The 19,145-nt window shown below is 44.3% G+C and overlaps 1 protein-coding gene across 5 annotated transcripts in view; it reads right to left on the bottom strand.

Annotated features, from left to right (window-relative positions):
- Positions 1 to 13,555: 13,555 nt before the first annotated feature.
- Positions 13,556 to 19,145, bottom strand: part of LOC121841178 (chromodomain-helicase-DNA-binding protein 7-like) — a 114,913-nt gene continuing 109,323 nt past the window's right edge. For all 5 annotated transcript variants that reach the window (XM_042307969.1, XM_042307966.1, XM_042307968.1 and 2 more), the window contains 4 exons: positions 17,060 to 17,269; positions 16,636 to 16,779; positions 16,152 to 16,256; positions 13,556 to 15,954 (listed from right to left, as the gene is read on the bottom strand). In XM_042307969.1, coding sequence (XP_042163903.1) covers positions 14,971 to 15,954; positions 16,152 to 16,256; positions 16,636 to 16,779; positions 17,060 to 17,269 — 1,443 coding nt within the window. In that variant the 3' untranslated portion in view covers positions 13,556 to 14,970. The remainder of the gene's footprint in view (positions 15,955 to 16,151; positions 16,257 to 16,635; positions 16,780 to 17,059; positions 17,270 to 19,145) is intronic.

Below are 19,145 nucleotides of genomic sequence, written 5' to 3'. Positions count from 1 at the left end.
AAGTGTGTGTATGTGCACTGTGCAGGCTAAGCGTGTATATATGCACTGTACAGGCTAAGCGTGTGTATGTGCACTGTGCAGGCTAAATGTGTGTATGTGCACTGTGCAGGCTAAACGTGTGTATGTGCACTGTGCAGGCTAAACGTGTGTATGTGCACTGTGCAGGCTAAGTGTGTGTATGTGCACTGTGCAGGCTAAGTGTGTGTATGTGCACTGTGCAGGCTAAGTGTGTGTATGTGCACTGTGCAGGCTAAGTGTGTGTATGTGCACTGTGCAGGCTAAGTGTGTGTATGTGCACTGTGCAGGCTAAATGTGTGTATGTGCACTGTGCAGGCTAAATGTGTGTATGTGCACTGTGCAGGCTAAATGTGTGTATGTGCACTGTGCAGCCTAAGTGTGTGAGCATACATTAAGCGTCACTGCCAGAATAATGTAGCGACCTCATCAAGGGGTTTTGGACCTCTTAGCGTAATGGTGAAGGTGTTGGCTAGACAATCACTGGACCCGGGTTCTAGTCTCGGTCGGGGCTACCCCCTGAATTTGCTACAATATGTCTGTGCAGGCTTGGATGTTCTGCCCACCAGTGTTGTTGACATTATTATGGATGTAATATTTGTCCTCCATTCTTGTGAAGCTTTCACCATACTTCTCTATTTTTTGGGATAGTGACTGAATAAATATCAGAGGAGGCTGGTGGGACTGTGGGAGGACGGAATGGAATACATGGAACGGAGTCAACACACAGAGAGAGAGAGAGAGATGACTCAATTAAGCCCCAAAACAAGACAGACTGGGAAGTATGGACATCGCTCAGCTCACAGTGGAGATCCATCTTGGCCCAATCAATATTCAGTGTCATGAGGTAATTTATGGGGCCAGAATCTTTATGAGAAATGAGACAGAGAGAGACATGATAAAACACTGTAGCAGCTGCCTGAAGACGGATGCCTCTAAAAACCTGTGCTCATATTTCACCAGGCCTCTCCTTTAATTTAACACCTGGGTCCCAAAATCTGAGAGACAGATATCGCCCAGGTAAAGTATGCGTAATGAGAGTATCGGCATGGTTCGATTTTACTGTGAAATACGGCGCCCAGATAAGGTCTTTATTGTGAATTACTGCACCCTTAATCCCAATGGTCTCTCAAAGATATGGGATGTTGGAATGCTGGGATTTACTTCCTGTTTGTTGAAAGTTGATTTGAATTTCAGAGATAGGAGTGATTATTGATTTTGTAGGAGTATTTATTTACATCAGAATGTCTCTATGAAATACAAAGGTTTATATCATCCAATCAAACACAGCCCCAAGATTTCTGGGATAAGTCAAACACACCTGAAATTGCTTGTGGTGAAGGATTATGTGCAACCATTCAATGCGTAGTGCTGAAGATCTGGGCTACAGCATGATTGAAATTTAAAGGCAAAGTTTGCACATTCGCAGAGACCGCATTCACAGTAAACACTGCATATTCCGGCTAAATCAAAAATGACTTAAACATTTCAATCACGCCGTAGCACAGCTCTTCAGCTCTAGGGATTGTATCTAGCCCTAACTCAGCAGTACATTCATTAAACACACTTTCCCACCTTGTGGGGAGAATGTAATTTACTGACTTTCTCCAGGAATCCAGTTTCCATTTTTGATTGATTTGGGCCCTGAGTCTTTGTTATGCCTTCAAGCTATAGGGAATCCCAATGGTTACATACAGTTTCTTTCTGATTTCACAGTTGTATATCTGCCCCCAATGCCAATTCAGTGTTTCCCAAACTCAGTCCTGGGGACCCCAAGGGGTGCACGTTTAGTTTTTTTGCCATAAAACTACACAGCTGATTCATATTATCAAAGCTTGATGATTAGTTGATTATTTGAATAAGCTGTTTAGTGCTAGGACAAAAAACAAAAATGTGCACTCAGGGGGCCCAAGGACCGAGTTTGGGAAATCCTGCGTTCATTTGAGTCTGGCCCTCAAGCTACAGAGATGCTTTCACTGACTAATACAGCACAGTCTCTCTTGGGCCTCAGAGCTACAGAGATGCTTTCACTGACTAATACAGCACAGTCTCTCTTGGGCCTCAGAGCTACAGGGAAGCTTTCACTGACTAATACAGCACAGTCTCTCTTGGGCCTCAGAGCTACAGAGATGCTTTCACTGACTAATACAGCACAGTCTCTCTTGGGCCTCAGAGCTACAGGGAAGCTTTCACTGACTAATACAGCACAGTCTCTCTTGGGCCTCAGAGCTACAGGGAAGCTTTCACTGACTAATACAGCACAGTCTCTCTTGGGCCTCAGAGCTACAGGGAAGCTTTCACTGACTAATACAGCACAGTCTCTCTTGGGCCTCAGAGCTACAGAGATGCTTTCACTGACTAATACAGCACAGTCTCTCTTGGGCCTCAGAGCTACAGGGAAGCTTTGCTGTGAAATATGGTTTATTTTCAGATTTCACAGCTACAAGAGGGAGACTTTCCAAGGTTTTAATATCCCTGAGATATACTGTTTCCTCACTCGGGCCCTAAAACTACAGGGAAGCGGAATTTTACTACTATAAATTCCCTGGAGGACCATTGAGTGAAAGGCCCCTGGTTGGTTTCTCTCTCTGGGTTTTCACAGTTAGAGTGGCTGCTAAACTTCAGAGTGAAATCTGGTGTCACTGTGAAGGCCTTAAGTGACAGTACTGGAGGACTGTGTGTGGGTGCGTGTGTGTGTGTGTGTGTGCGTGTGTGTGTGCGTGCGTGTGTGTGTGTTATGTCTCCATAGAGTCCAAAAGGACAGAAGAGCCAACACCCATCAATGAAACCATGATGAGTCACCACCTCAGGCCTGATTCAAATGACAGCGTTGTGCTGCAGCATATCTTAAACGACATATTCAATTTGCTAATAATATAGAATTATAGGACAGAAGTACATTGTGCTGTTGTCAGGGATTGTATCAAATCCTAGAGTTTGTGCTGTTGTCAGGGATTTGATCAAATCCTAGAGTTTGTGCAGTTGTCAGGGATTGTATCAAATCCTAGAGTTTGTGCTGTTGTCAGTGATTGTATCAAATCCTAGAGTTTGTGCTGTTGTCAGGGATTGTATCAAATCCTAGAGTTTGTGCTGTTGTCAGGGATTGTATCAAATCCTAGAGTTTATGCTGTTGTCAGGGATTGTATCAAATCCTAGAGTTTATTTGTACCCCTTATGTATGCTACTTGACCCAAACCTTCCCATAATGCTGGCTAACTGCATGAATGACAGCTGACAGGAAAGTCGAAGAGCATTAGCAAGGTGTGGAGGTGAATAGTACTAACAGGGGTCTTCTATTGCAGTGTGAATACTGTACAGGGTTTGTGCTGTTGCTCTTTCAGCAGAAACCTCACCTAGCATCCAGGGCCTGATGGTTGGTTCTCTGTAAGTGAGAAAGTGTGCATGCATGAATGTCAGTGTGTAGGTGTAGGAGGGGGGAACTTATGTACACATGTGTAAGCGTGAGTGTGTTTTACTGCCCCCAAATGTATGTGTGTGTGAGTGTTTGTGTGTGCGCATCAGTGGGTCTTTGAATGTGTGAGGCAGGGGAGCAACTTTCACTGGGGACAGGAGTGACATGTCCCCCCACATTCTGAAATGGCATTTTTGTCCCCCCAGTTTTGTCATTGGAATGTGATATAAAACTAGGCTCCGGTGTGCTTTAGGACCATGCGCGCGCCTCCGAGCGTCAGACAGGCTGTTTGGAGTGTTTATCCGACTGAATAAAAAATTACAATAATTATGTCCCCCCACTTCTAAAACCAATGTGTGTGTGTGTGTGTGTGTGTGTGTGTGTGTGTGTGTGTGTGTGTGTGTGTGTGTGTGTGTGTGTGTGTGTGTGTGTGTGTGTGTGTGTGTGTGTGTGTGTGTGTGTGTGTGTGTGTGTGTGTGTGTGTGTGTGTGTGTGTAGTGACAGGAGCAAGATACTCATCATGCAGCCCGCCCTCAATGTCACGCGCCACTCATCCGTCTCCCGGGGAACCGGGTGGTGTGAGAGCGTGTGACACTTTTAAATCCCCTCAGGTGGAGAGGAGGACATCTGCCCCCTCCTCTTTTCTCTCCTTCCCCCTTTCCCACCCCTACCAACCGGTGTCTCCAGCACAGGTTACTGCGATCAATCACGTTGCCGTGACTGCGAGGCCCCGGGTCATCACGGCGATTGCAGATGGCTCTTTATCTGCGAGGAGCAGAGCCCCCGCCGCCATGGATGGGCTGAATTAGGATTTATCCGGCTGGTCTGCACTTTCAACAAACAGCCTTCTGGATTGACTAGGGCTGCAGCCTGCAGCAGGATCTGGTGAGAGGTGGACCTCTGGGCAGCTTTAGGCCTGGAATAGCTATTTTGACGGTCGAAATACTGGACTGACCAGATCTAGTTTGGAATATCTATTCTTTCTGTTGAAAACTAGACTGGGCAGTTCTAGGTCCGCAATGTCTATTGTATTTTGTCTGGTGAATGGGTGGGCTGGCTGAATATAGCCCTGGTGTTGTCTACAGATCTATCAGGCGTAAAGGTATATACGTAGATAGTAGTAGCTAGCTGGTAGCTTACCTAGGCTAGGGACTATGTAAATTCACTAGTACTAGTATATTCTCCAAATAATGTGAAATAGTCTGAAACACACTAGATTATATGCAGACACTAGGTTTGTATGCAGACCAATGGAAAGGTGCGTGCATGCAGAAGTAGGCCCAAATGGCATCCACGGATGTGTATTAACTCATTAGGGCCTCGCAATTAGCATTAGTCTCACTCCAGCAGGCCAGCCTTCTATCCTGAGCACTGAGCAGTCACAGGCTGCATCTCAATAGTGATCATGGTTTCCTCTCCTAGTCTCCTTATCTGCACTTATGTGAAAGAGCTGAACAGTACAAGAGAGATTCTCTATAGTAGGACATTGCATTGCTTTCACCTATCCTTTGTTTTCAGGATCAGTGCAGATGAAATGAAGATATTTTGGAGAGGAGGCCGTTTATATACAAAACCATTGAATAACAGAATCAGGAAGGTTAACTTGCTTCTGTCAATCTTGACATGCTTTTAGAAGGTTTGACCTTGTTGTATTGAAGTGACATTAGGGATGTGAGGGAGCCCTGCACTTCAATGAAATCTAATCTAGCCTACAGTAATTATTCTGCTCTTTGAATCTAGCGTACAGTGTACACTCAGCCTCCACTACACTTAACCTTGAATAAATGCAATATGTTTGTCCTGTTAATAAGTACATGAATTTGGGGTGTATTGAATAATGGTTATAAAGCTGTTATCATTGTGTCATATTAAATGCAATAACTTTACATACAGTTGAAGTCAGAAGTTTACATACACCTCAGCCAAATACATTTAAACTCAGTTTTTCCACAATTCCTGACATTTAATCCTGGTAAAAATGCTCTGTCTTAGATCAGTTAGGATCACCACTTATAAGAATGTGAAATGTCAGAATAATAGTAGAGAGAATATTTATTTCAGCTTTAATTTCTTTCATCACATTCCCAGTGGGTCAGACGTTTACATACACTCAATTAGTATTTGGTAGCATTGCCTTTAAATTGTTTAACTTGGGTCAAACGTTTCGGGTAGCCTTCCAGAAGTTTCCCACAATAAGTTAGGTGAATTTTGGCCCATTCCTCCTGACAGAGCTGGTGTAACTGGGTCAGGTTTGTAGGCCTCCTTGCTCGCACACGCTTTTTCAGTTCTGCCCACAAATTTTCTATGGGATTGAGGTCAGGGCTTTGTGATGGCCACTCCAATACCTGGACTTTGTTGTCCTTAAGCCATTTTGCCACAACTTTTGAAGTATGCTTGGGGTCATTGTCCATTTGGAAGACCCATTTGCGACCAAGCTTTAACTTCCTGACTGATGTCTTGAGATGTTGCTTCAATATATCCACATAATTGTCCATCCTCATGATGCCATCTATTTTGTGAATTGCACCAGTCCCTCCTGCAGCAAAGCACACCCACAACATGATTGCCACCCCCGTGCTTCACGGTTGGGATGGTGTTCTTTGGCTTGCAAGCCTCCCCCTTTTTCCTCCAAACATAACGATGGTCATTATGGCCAAACAGTTCTATTTTTGTTTCATCAGACAAGAGGACATTTCTCCAAAAAGTACAATCTTTGTCCCCATGTGCAGTTGCAAACCGTAGTCTGGCTTTTTTATGGCGGTTTTGGAGCAGTGGCTTCTTCCTTGCTGAGTGGCCTTTCAGGTAATGTCGATATAGGACTTGTTTTATTGTGGATATAGATATTTTGTACCTGTTTCCTCCAGCATCTTCACAAGGTCCTTTACTGTTGTTCTGGGATTGATTTGCACTTTTCGCACCAAAGTATGTTCATGTCTAGGAGATAGAACGTGTCTCATTCCTGAGCGGTATGACGGCTGCGTGGTACTGTGGTGTTTATACTTGCATGCTATTGTTTGTACAGATCAACTTCAACTGACTTCAACTGTATCAGATAAAATGATTTTACAATACAACATGCAGTAAATAACCTGTCTTTATTCATTGGTGTGTTGCTCAAAATTTTTATATTTCAGAATATGTTCCATTAGTCATCTGATAAAATTGAGGTGTTTACCACATCGGTCACCGGCTTCGTTAACAAGTGCTTCAACAACCTCGTCCCCATAGTGACTGTACGTACATACCACAACCAGAAGCTATGGATTACAGGCAACATCCGTACTGAACTAAAGTCTAGAGCTGCCGCTTTCAAGGAGCTGGACACTAATCCTGACGCTTTTAAGAAATCCCGCTACCACCTCCGACGGGCCATCAAACAGGCAAAGCTTCAATACAAGACTAAGATCGAATCCTACTACACCAGCTCTGACACTCAAAGGATGTGGCAGGGCTTGCAAACTCAAAGATTACAAAGGGAACCCCAGCCGTGACCAGCCCAGCGACGCGAGCCTGCCAGATGAGCTAAATGCCTTCTATGCTCGCTTCGAGGCAAACAACACTGAACCATACATGAGAGCACCAGCTGTTTGGGACGACTGTGTGATGTCGTTCTCCGTTGCCGATGTGATTAAGACCTTTAACCCATAAGAGTCAAAGCCCTGTCTAAGCCAGGGAAGAAAAAAAAATGTTTATAAAAAATTGTATTTGGCCTTAGTGTTATTAGCCCACACAAACACATTGAATAACAAATTCACTACATTGAACACCAGATAGTTCCCCCCAAAAATCAAAAGGAAGTGTCTGTCCTATATCTGAAAAGATAAAATATATATTTTTAATCTTCTTTTTGGCACTAAACAGTCTCCATATATACAGTGCATTCGGAAAGTATTCAGACCCTTAGACTTTTTTCACATTTTGTTACGTTACCGTCTAATTCTAAAATGGATTACATCGTTTTTTAGCCCCTCATCAATCTACACACAATACCCCATAAGGACGAAGCAAAAACTGGTTTGTAGAAAATGTTTCACATTAATATTAAATCAGTATAAGTACATAAGTATTCAGACCCTTTTCTCAGTACTTTGTTGAAGTGCCTTTGGCAGCGATTCTTCTTGGGTATAATGCTACAAGCTTGGAACACCTGTATTTGGGGAGTTTCTCCCATTCTTCTCTGCAGATTCGCTCAAGCTCTGTCAGGTTGGATGGGGAGTGTCTCTGCACAGCTATTTCCAGGTCTCTCAAAAGATGTTAGATCGGGTTCAAGTCCAGGCTCTGGCTGGGCCTCTCAAGGATATTCAGAGACTTGTCCCAAAGCCACTCCTGCGTTGTCTTGGTTGTATGCTTAGGATCATTGTCCTGTTGGGAGGTGAACCTTGGCCCCAGTCTGAGGTCCCGAGAGCAGGTGTTCTCTGTACTTTGCTCTGTTCATCTTTCCCTCAATTCTGAATAGTCTCCAAGTCCCTCCCTGCTGCTGAAAGACATCCCTACAGCATGATGCTCCCACCACCATGTTTCACCGTAGGGATGGTTCCAGGTTTCCTCCAGATGTGATGCTTGGCATTCAGGCCAAAGAGTTCAATCTTGGTTTCATCAGACCAGAGAACTTGTTTCTCATCTTGTCTGAGAGCCATTAGGTGCCTTTTGGCAAACTCCAAGTGGGCTGAGGAGTGGCTTCGCTGAGGAGTGTTTTCCGTCTGGCCACTACCATAAAGGCCTGATAGGTGGATTGCTGCAGAGATGTTTGTCCTTCTGGAAAGTTCTCTCAACCCACAGAGGAACTCTGGAGCTCTGTCAGCGTGATCATCAGGTTCTTGGTCACCTCCCTGACCAAAGCCTTTCTCCTCCGATTGCTCACTTTGGCCGGGCAGCCAGCTCTAGGAAAAATATTGGTGGTTCCAAACTTCTTCCATTAAAGATGATGGAGACTACTGTGTTCTTGGGGACCGTCAATGCTGCAGAAATGTTTTTGTACCCTTCCGCAGATCTGTGCCTGTCTCGGAGCTCTACGGACAATTCCTTCGACCTCATGCCTTGGCACTGTCAACTATGGGAATGTATATATATATAGACAGGTGTGTGCCTTTCCATATCATGTACATTACATTAAATGTACCACAGGTGGACTCCAATCAAGTTGTAGAAGCATCTCAAGGATGATCAATGGAAACATGTTGCACCTGAGCTCAATTTCAAGTCACAAAGCAAAACATTTCTAAAAACCAGTTTTCACTTTGTCATTATGGGCTATTGTGTAGATTGATGAGGAAAATGTTTCATTGAATCCATTTTAGAATGAGGCTGTAAGGTCACAAAATGTGGAGAAAGGAACGGGGTCTGAATACTTTCCCAATGCACTGAATCTCCTTCATTTTTTCAACTGGTACCGGGGGACCTTAAGGCAAGTCTTGTGAGGCCTGTAGGCGTCCTAGAGCAAAACAACCAACATGCACATGTTCATGAGAGTCTCACCCTTCCACAGAGGGGTCATATTAGAGTGTGTAGCCCAAACTGTACGGACGCTGCAAATCAAATCAAATGTTATTTGTCACATACACATGGTTAGCAGATGTTTAATGCGAGTGTAGTGAAATGCTTGTGCTTCTAGTTCCGACAATGCAGTAATAACCAACAAGTAATCTAGCTAACAATTCCAAAACTACTGTCTTATACACACAAGTGTAAAGGGATAAAGAATATGTACATAAAGATATATGAATGAGTGATGGTACAGAACGGCATAGGCAAGATGCAGTAGATGGTATAGAGTACAGTATATACATATGAGATGAGTAATGTAGGGTATGTAAACAAAGTGGCATAGTTTAAAGTGGCTAGTGATACATGTATTACATAAAGATGCAGTAGATGATAAAGAGTACAGTATATGCATATACATATGAGATGAGTAATGTAGGGTATGTAAACATTATATTAAGTAGCATTGTTTAAAGTGGCTAGTGATATATTTTTACATCAATTTCCATTATTAACGTGGCTGGAGTTGAGTCAGTGTGTTGGCAGCAGCCACTCAATGTTAGTGGTGGCTGTTTAACAGTCTGATGGCCTTGAGATAGAAGCTGTTTTTTAGTCTCTCGGTCCCTGCTTTGATACACCTGTACTGACCTCGCTTTCTGGATGATAGCGGGGTGAACAGGCAGTGGCTCAGGTGGTTGTTGTCCTTGATAATCTTTCTGGCCTTCCTGTGACATCGGGTGGTGTAGGAGTCCTGGAGGGCAGGTAGTTTGCCCCCGGTGATGCGTTGTGCAGACCTCACTACCCTCTGGAGAGCCTTACTGTTGTGGGCAGAGCAGTTGCCGTACCAGGCGGTGATACAGCCCGACAGGATGCTCTCGATTGTGCATCTGTAGAAGTTTGTGAGTGCTTTTGGTGTCAAGCCAAATTTCTTCAGCCTCCTGAGGTTGAAGAGGCACTGCTGCGCCTTCTTCAACACCATCATCCCAGACACCCTGGACCTACTCCAATTCACACACTGCTCCAACAAATCAAATCAAATTGTATTTATCACATGCGCCAAAAACAACAGGTGTAGACCTTACAGTGAAATGCTTACTTACAAGCCCTTAACCAACAATTCAGTTTTAAGACAAATAAGTGTTAAGAAAGTATTTACTAAAATAAACTGAAGTTAAAACAAATAAGAAAAAATAAAATATACAAATAATTAAAGCGCAAGAATAAAATAACAGTAGCAAGGCTATATACAGGGTGTACCGGTACAAAGTCAATGTGTGGGGGCATAGGTTAGTCGAGATAATTGAGGTAATATGTCATGTAGGTAGAAGTAAAGTGACTATGCACAGATAAACAGAAGCTGTTAAGAAGCCTTTTGGACATCAACACCATTATCCCAGAAACCCTAGAACCACTCCAATATGCATACTGCCCCAACAGATCCACAGATGACGCAATCTCTATTGCACTCCACACTGCCCTCACCCACCTGGACAAAATGAACACCTATGTAAGAATGCTGTTCATTAACAACAACTCAGCATTCAACACAGCCTATAGGGAGGAGGTCAGAGACCTGGCAGTGTGGTGCCAGGACAACAACCTTTCACGACAGCACCTATTCCCCACTCAGGAGACTGATAAGATTTGGCATGGGTCCTCAGATCCTCAAAAGGTTCTACAGCTGCACCATCAGAGCATCCTGACGGGTGGCATCACTGCCTGGTATGGCAACTGCTCGGCCTCCGACCGCAAGGAACTATAGAGGCTAGTGCGTAAGGCCCAGTACATCACTACCAGATGGTATCAGAGGAAGGCCCTGGAAATTGTCAAAGACTCCAGACACCCTAGACATAGACTGTTCTCTCTGCTACCGCACGGCAAGTGGTACCGGAGTGCCAAGTCTAGGTCCAAGAGGCTTCTTAATAGCTTCTACCCCCAAGCCATAAGACTCCTGAACAGCTAATAAAATGGCTACCCAGACTATTAGCAGTGCCTTACCCCCTTTTACGCTGCTGCTACTCTGTTTATTATCTATGCATAGTCACTTTTTCTCTACCTACATGTAAATATTACCTCGACTAACCTTATATTTCTTAAAACTGCATTGTAGGTTAAGGGCTTGTAAGTAAGCATTTCACTGTATTCGGCACATGTGACAAATACAATTTTGATTTGAGTCCAGGTAGCCATTTGATTAGCTATTTATCAGTCTTATGGCTTGGGGGTAGAAGCTATTCAGGGTCCTGTTGGTTCCAGACTTGATGCACTGGTATCCGCTTGCGGTAGCAGAGAGAACAATCTATTGCTTGGGTGACTGGAGGGGAATAGGCTTTGTCGTGCCCTCTTCTCACGACTGTCTTTGTGCGTTTGGACCATGATAGTTTGTTGGTGATGTGGACACCTAGGAAGTTGAAGCTCTCAACCTGCTCCACTACAGCCCTGCCAATGAGAATGGGGGCATGCTCGGTCCTCCTTTTCCTGTAGCCCACAATGATCTCCTTTGTCTTGATCACATTGAGGGAAAGGTTGTTATCCTGGCACCACACGGCCAGGTCTCTGACCTCCTCCCTATAGGCTGTCTAATCGTTGTCGGTGATCAGGTCTACCACTTGATGGTGTTGGAGTCGTTCCTGGCCATGCAGTCATGAGTGAACAGGGAGTACAGGACTGAGCACACACCCCCGAGGGGCCCCAATGTTGAGGATCAGCGTGGCGGATGTGTTGTTACCTCCCCTTACCACCTGGGGGCGGCCCGGCTATATTAGCCACAACTTACCATTCTTTGCGCAGCTTCAAATGTCGAACAAAGTTGGAAGTTGTTGCTCCTCCATCTGATGTTTCCTTCATGTTCTGCAAGTTGCAATACGTTTTTTGTTGATACAGCGTCGTCTTTATATCCGAAAATAATCATTTTGGGTATCATCTTTCCAAGGGCTCCATCTGAATTCACCTGCTGACATTCCTCTGCACTGCCATGCGCAACATCTCTCAGCTGGCACAATTTGATTGGCTGCTGTCCGATTCAACCTGTAATCCGTTAAATGAAGAGTTGATGCGCTGCACACTTTTTAAAAATAGCATCATTTTAAAGTTTGGGCTTGGGGAGGGTATCATCGGCTATGAAAAGGCAACTGACATTTACTCCTGAGGTGCTGACCTGTTGCACCCTCGACAACCACTGTGATTATTATTATTTGATCCTGTTGGTCATCTATGAACATCTCCACCTGGCACAGCCAGAAGAGGACTGGCCACCCCTCATAACCTGGTTCCTCTCTAGGTTTCTTCCTAGGGAGTTTTTCCTAGCCACCGTGCTTCTACACCTGTATTGCTTGCTGTTTGGGGTTTTAGGCTGGGTTTCTGTACAGCACTTTGTGACATCAGCTGATGTAAGAAGGGCTTTATAAATACATTTGATTGATTGATCAAATCAGTCCAAGATAAGTCACGAGTCATTGGTGTTAAAGTCAAAGTTGAGTTGCAAGTCATCATATTTGTGACTCGAGTCCACACCTCTGGTACATAGGCATGTTATTTTTACTCGTAATTTATTCACTCTGTATTTGTGTCACTATTTCCTTTTTTTCATCTTTAACTCTGCATTGTTGGAAAAGGACCCTTAAGTAAGCATATCACTATTAGTGTACACTTGTTGGCTTCGAAGCATGTGACAAAGACAATTTGATTCGATTTTGAAATTATTTTTCCTTTTCAAGTGTCCCTGTCTAACACGGAAAGCTTCCCAGACACAATGAATGCTGGGAAAGCACAGGAGAACAATGTATTTCACGACCCACTTCATCGAGAGAGCGCAATTATGAGAGACGTCTGTCAGAGGAAAACCAGTCGCCCCAAGCAGTCTCCTCTCCATCCGCTAGAGTAGACACACACACAGGGTCTCCAACTCCCCACCACACGGACTGCCTCGTCTGCCCCTCCTGTCAGTATGTGTCATATCAGTAGGTCCATTGGGAAAGCTGCCATTTATGACAACTGCCTGAGTTACCAGACCGACAGCCACCAGGCAGCATATGGGGACTCCGATGGCCCAGTTGCATGGTGTTTGGAGCACAAATCTTAGATTTGATTCCTGCATGGGCCAAATATGTTCAAAGGCCCAGTGCAGTCAAAATGATTTTCTTCCTGCATTTATCATATTGAACAGCTGATGAAACTAAGAGTTTACCCCTCCCCACTCAGACCACTCCCAGACAGTCCAAGCAAAATTCTTGCTTGCATCTGTTGAAAGACTATCATGAGGCATATGCCCCAGTAAGAACCCAAGTTCATGACCCTTAGGACTCAATGACTACGGTCATTCTCAAATGGCCTCATTACATCCATATTGGCTCCTTCTCATGGCTATAAAGATAAGATGACTAATTAGGGTTGTATGAGATTGCTTTCACCTTCTGATCAGGTGAGAGGAGAGCTGACAATCAGCCAAAGTCTACATCTCTAGGTAACTGTCCCCTTCTTTCTTAGGGTAGATGGATGGTGTTGCTGTTCTAGTGAATTGCAAAATTACAACATGTGCAGACAATTATTTTGCTATGTCTGACATGTGATTCTTAAGTGAATGTAGGTGATTTTATTGAATCGTTAGTGGATATTTGTAATAGACAGAGGCAATGAACACATTTGGCGTAAAGTGGTCCATCTGCACTTAGAAACACTTTATTTTAAGATTCTGGGGTATTTACTTCATTTTCTGCTGCTTTCTGACAATATCACCACCATGAATCAACCAACGTCATTTAATACTCAAAATAGACATCTACATTTAACATCTAATTCCAAAACAGTCACAACAAGCACTCTGGGTTTGGTTTCCTAGGCGAATATCATGATTCACTTTTATTAAAAGCGTCATAACAGTTCATCATACGATGTTCCAAAAAAAATAACAGACACACAAAAAAAACCATTTACAACGTATGTCTGTAAACTTCAAGGCTAGTTAGAATTGAGGTAATGCTGTTCAGCTTGGTGGCTAAAAGAAACAAAAAGTCCATTCAAAGATAAAAGGTACCTGATTATTTTACTCTTACACCAGTGCATCATCAGGAATAGTGAGACGAATTACTTGCAGAACGTTTTAATGTCATCATTTGTATGCAATTTCGTTTCTCTTTTTCACCAACACTTGTAGTTGTGTTTAAATGGGAGAGCGATGTTTGAAACATTCAAAAGCTGCCTTCGGTTATTGCTGTCTCCCTCCGCGTTGTGGGAGAGAGGACTCTCCTCTGCTCGGCTTTGTCAGTGTCAGACTAAAAACAGGCAGGAGACTCGGGGCCATCGGTCGCTGTGAAACTGGAAAACTGTTTCTATAACCGGTGTGACTTGGAAGAGTCAGACAATATGGGTGTTAATAGTAGACAGAAAACAGGTACTGAGAAGGGTAATGGGAGAGGAACGGTTGGAGGGTGAAGGTAGGACCGTCAGGTTGGATTGTTAGAGTGTAAGACTACAGGAATAGACAGTCGTGTGTGTGTGGGTGTAGACGTGTGTGTGTGATCGTCAGTGAGGGACTGGGAACAGTCAGATTATTAGGCCATCTGATTTGTGAGAACTTCATCCTGCTCTTAAAAGCAGAACAGTACAACAGCAAAATCTAAATTACCCATGATCCTATTCATCAGCAGCATATAGACAGACGCTTAATGCCGTTAAATTGTACGCCACTGGAGAGTTACGAGATGTCTGTCACAATATCCACAAAAATATTTAATAATAAATGAACCAGAAAAGCAGCATAGCACTATTGGAACGATTAATTCCTATAATAATATTTGAGGAAATTTCCCATTTCATCTAGAATGCACCGTTCAGTGAACAAAGACCAAAAATAACACCCTTAAAACATCCGCAAAACTCTACTTCAGTTAGCTTTTTCCCTGACTATGCCATTAACAATACATTAAGAGCCTTTTAGCTACATATGCTCTCCCTGATTTAAATGTTTACCTGTGAAATAAACAAAAACAATGAAAACAAAACAAATTCATATGTTTGGATATCAAGTTGGTGGGGGGGTGGGGTCAAAGGCCAGTTAGATTCAGTCACTTCTCTTCCTCCTCAAGGGCATCCTCTCCTTCCTCCAGGTCTTCCGGTGAGTCGGCTTCCCCTGCCAAAGCGGAGGTCTCATCTTCTAGCGCAGACGACTCTGCAGTCTTCTCCAGGCTCTCAGCTGAGTCACTGTCATCAGCAGTCTCTGGGTCTACGATAGCGGCAGCAGGGCAGTCCAGGGCAACCTGGCTGGGCTCCTTCTCCTGGCTCTGAGCTCCAGAGGCAACCCCCATGGCTCCAGCCATGGCACTCTGCAGGTCGGTCAGGGCAGTGGGGGGGAAGCCAGGCAGGGTGAGACCTCCCAGGCCAGGGGGCAGGGTGAGACCTCCCAGGCCAGGGGGCAGGAACATGTAGGGGGAAAAGAGCCCTGGGGCCATGGTGGAGAGCAGGAAGGGATTGAAGGCCAGGGAGTTAGCCGACATGCCGGAGGAGGCCATAGCGGCAGCAGCCACATTCAGAGCCGCGGCCTCCCCAATAGCCTTGCTCGACTCTTCCTCCTCCCCAGTGTCGTCCTTCTCCTCATCCTGCTCTTCTCCACCCTCCCTGGCGTCTCTCTTCGATGTCTCGTCCGAATCGTCCTCGTTGTTGGTGCCATTGGAGGCTGCAGCAGGGGAGGCTGCAGCCAGGTTGCTTGCGAACAGGCCTCCCAGGCCAAACATGTTGGGCAGAATGCCAGGCAGCATGAGAGGCAGCATGGCCGAGGCGTGTTTAGAGTCAGCCCCCCCCATGCCGGGGAAGCCCATGAGCTGCAGCTGCAGACTCTGGAGGCTCTGTAGGCCCTGCAAGCTGGTGAGGTCCATGCCTCCAAACAGGCCGTTTATCAGCAGGGGGTTAAGGCCCCCAGAGGATGCAGCCGAGGCAGCCGCTGTTGCCTTGGCGATCTCCGATTTGGGACGTCTTCCCCGACGACGGACGCCCTCCTCACGCACCAAGGGCCCAGTCAGGAGACGGTCGAACATGGCCTCAGGGAGGAAGCCCTAAGGAAGGGAGAGGAGACCACAGTTAGTTTGACGTTACACTCATGGCAGTCAATGATAATTTAGCGATTAGGCATCAATTTCTATTCAAACATCAAAGTTCAAACTGCTTGTTGCAATTCCATCAGATAGTCAAAATATAAAACAAGTGCTCATTGGAATCATTTGATGGCTAAACAGGAGGACAAATGACTCACCGATTGCTTGACAATGTCAGTCCAGTCTGGAGCGACGGCAAAATCTGAGTTCTCCAGGAGCCATCTGGGAAGATCCTTCATGGGAGGGGCCATGGCTCCACCCATCTGGGAAAGAAATGGAACAAAATGGTTCATAAGCTACCAATACCTTCAGTTCTGCTATGAAAAGACAAATTAGGTCTTTGAAACTGTTGCTACACAGCGACCAATGCATTTGTGAAAATTGATTTGTACCGAAATGAGCCCAAACCTTTCTGTACCGAAATGAGCCCAAACCTTTCTGTACCCAAATGAGCCCATACCTTTCTGTACCGAAATGAGCCCAAACTTTTCTGTACCGAAATGAGCCCAAACTTTTCTGTACCGAAATGAGCCCAAACCTTTCTGTACCGAAATGAGCCCATACCTTTCTGTACAGAAATGAGCCCATACCTTTCTGTACAGAAATGAGCCCATACCTTTCTGTACCGAAATGAGCCCATACCTTTCTTCCATTTCTCCGGTTGACCACGGGAACCCTCTCTTCTCCGGTGAGCGTGTTGATGTCGATCTTGTTGGGGTTCCGGCAGCGGTGTCTCTTTTGCTTGGGTTTGGGGAACTGGGAGGAGAGGAGAGTCTCCTCACTCTTCTACAGTGAGGCAGACGGGAGAAGGGACAGGGTTTAGGAACCATGACAGGACCAGACATCTAATACTTTTTAGTATACTACAAACGTTACAAAATGGAATGGCTAAATGTTATATTTTGTAACCATAGTTGAATCACTGAAAGGGTTGTGGTAAGATTTGATTTAGGAAAGGGAACATGGGGTTGAAGGTAAGGGGAAAGTCATATTCCACATGAATGGATAGTTCCACTGGATAGGCAAATCTGATAAATATTGTATACAAAAAAAGTCTAGTACATACTGGTGTGTACGCAGTAGGCATGTCCATGGTGTATGTGGGGTGCTGTCTGAGCCAGTCACTCAGGTCTTTGTTAGAGGGGGTACCAGCCTCCCTGTCCTCCATAGCGCTGACAGAGGGGACACGGGCGGAGGTGCTGGGAATGTTGTGGCGGTGGGAACGTGGGGGCATCTGCAACCCCTCCACTGAAGCTTTGGTCCTCTCTGAATCCTCCTGTTGCGGGAAGGCAGGAGAAACTCTGTTCATTACCATGTAAAATTAAATCATAATCTGTTCACTACCATGTAAAATTAAATCAAAGTATTTGTGTGTGATTTATTTTTAATTTTTAAAAATCAAATATATACTGAAAAAGAATAAATGCAACATAAGCTATTTCAAATATAGCTCATAAGGAAATCAGTCAATTGAAATAAATTCATTAGACCCTCATCTATGGACTGGGAATACAGATATGCATCTGTTGGTCACAGACACCTTAAAAACAATTGGCCTCACAATGGGCCTCGTCATGGTATTTCTGCCCATCCCATAACCTCACCTCCACCATGAGGCACTCTGTTCACAACTTTGACATCAGAAAACCGCTCGCCCACACATGGTCTGCGGTTGAGGCCGGTTGGATGTACTGCCAAATTCTAAATCTACGTTGGAGGTGGCTTATGGTTGAGAAATGAACATTCAATTCTCTGGCAACAGCTCTGGTGGACATTTCAGCAGTCAGCATGCCAATTGAACAACATTTCAGACATCACATTTTGGACATCTGTGGCATTGTGTTGTGTGACAAAACTGCATATTTTAGAGTGGCCTTTTATTGTCCCGAGCACAAGGTTTACCTGTGTAATGATCATGCTGTTTAACTTCTTGGATATAGGGGGCGCTCTTTTAATTTATGGATAAAAAAACGTGCCCGTTTTAAGCGCAATATTTTGTCACGAAAAGATGCTCGACTATGCATATAATTGGCAGCTTTGGAAAGAAAACACTATAAGGTTTCCAAAACTGCAAAGATATTATCTGTGAGTGCCACAGAACTCATGCTACAGGCGAAACCAAGATGAAACCAGGAAATGGGCAGAATTTTTGAAGCTCTGTTTTCCATTGTCTCCTTATATGGCTGTGAATGCGCCGGGAATGAGCCTGCCCTTTCTATCGTTTCTCCAAGGTGTCTGCAGCATTGTGACGTATTTGTAGGCATATCATTGGAAGATTGGCCATAAGAGACTACATTTACCAGGGGTCCGCCCGGTGTCCTTTGTCTAAATTGGTGCGTAATCTACAAGCTGCACGCAGTCATCCAGTGATTGAGAGGAGAGAGGAGGCTTTCAACGAACGATATATCATGAAGAGATATGTGAAAAACACCTTGAGGATTGATTCTAAACAACGTTTACCATGTTTCAGTCGATATTATGGAGTTAATTTGGAAAAAAGTTTGGCGTTTTGAAGACTGAATTTTCGTTTTTTTTTGGTAGCCAAACGTGATGCACCAAACGGAGCAATTTCTCCTAAACAAATAATCTTTCAGGAAAAACTGAGCATTTGCTATCTAACTAAGAGTCTCCTCATTGAAAACATCTGAAGTTCTTCAAAGGTAAATGATTTTATTTGAATGATTTTCTGGTTTTTGTGAAAATGTTGCCTGCTGATGCTAACGCTAAATGCTACGCTAGCTGTTACACAAATGCTTGTTTTGCTATGGTTGAGAAGCATATTTTGAAAATCTGAGATGACAGTGTTGTTAACAAAAGGCTAAGCTTGAGAGCTAGCATATTAATTTCATTTCATTTGTGATTTTCATGAATAGTTAACGTTGCGTTATGGTAATGAGCTTGAGGCTGTATTCACGATCCCGGATGGCTCGACACAAGAAGTTAATCAGCTTCTTTATATGCCACACATGTCAGATGGATGGATTATCTTGGCAAAGATTAAATGCTCACTAACAGGGAAGTAAACAAATTTGTGTACCAAATTTGAGATAAATAAGCTTTTTGTGATTATGGAATATTTATGGGATCTTTTATTTCAGCTCGTGAAACATGGAACCAACACTTCACAGTTGCATTTTCCTTCAGTGTAATTT

Source organism: Oncorhynchus tshawytscha, linkage group LG28, assembly GCF_018296145.1.
Source record: "Oncorhynchus tshawytscha isolate Ot180627B linkage group LG28, Otsh_v2.0, whole genome shotgun sequence".
Taxonomy (NCBI): Eukaryota; Metazoa; Chordata; class Actinopteri; order Salmoniformes; family Salmonidae; genus Oncorhynchus; species Oncorhynchus tshawytscha.
This window is presented reverse-complemented; position numbering and strand designations above follow the sequence as displayed.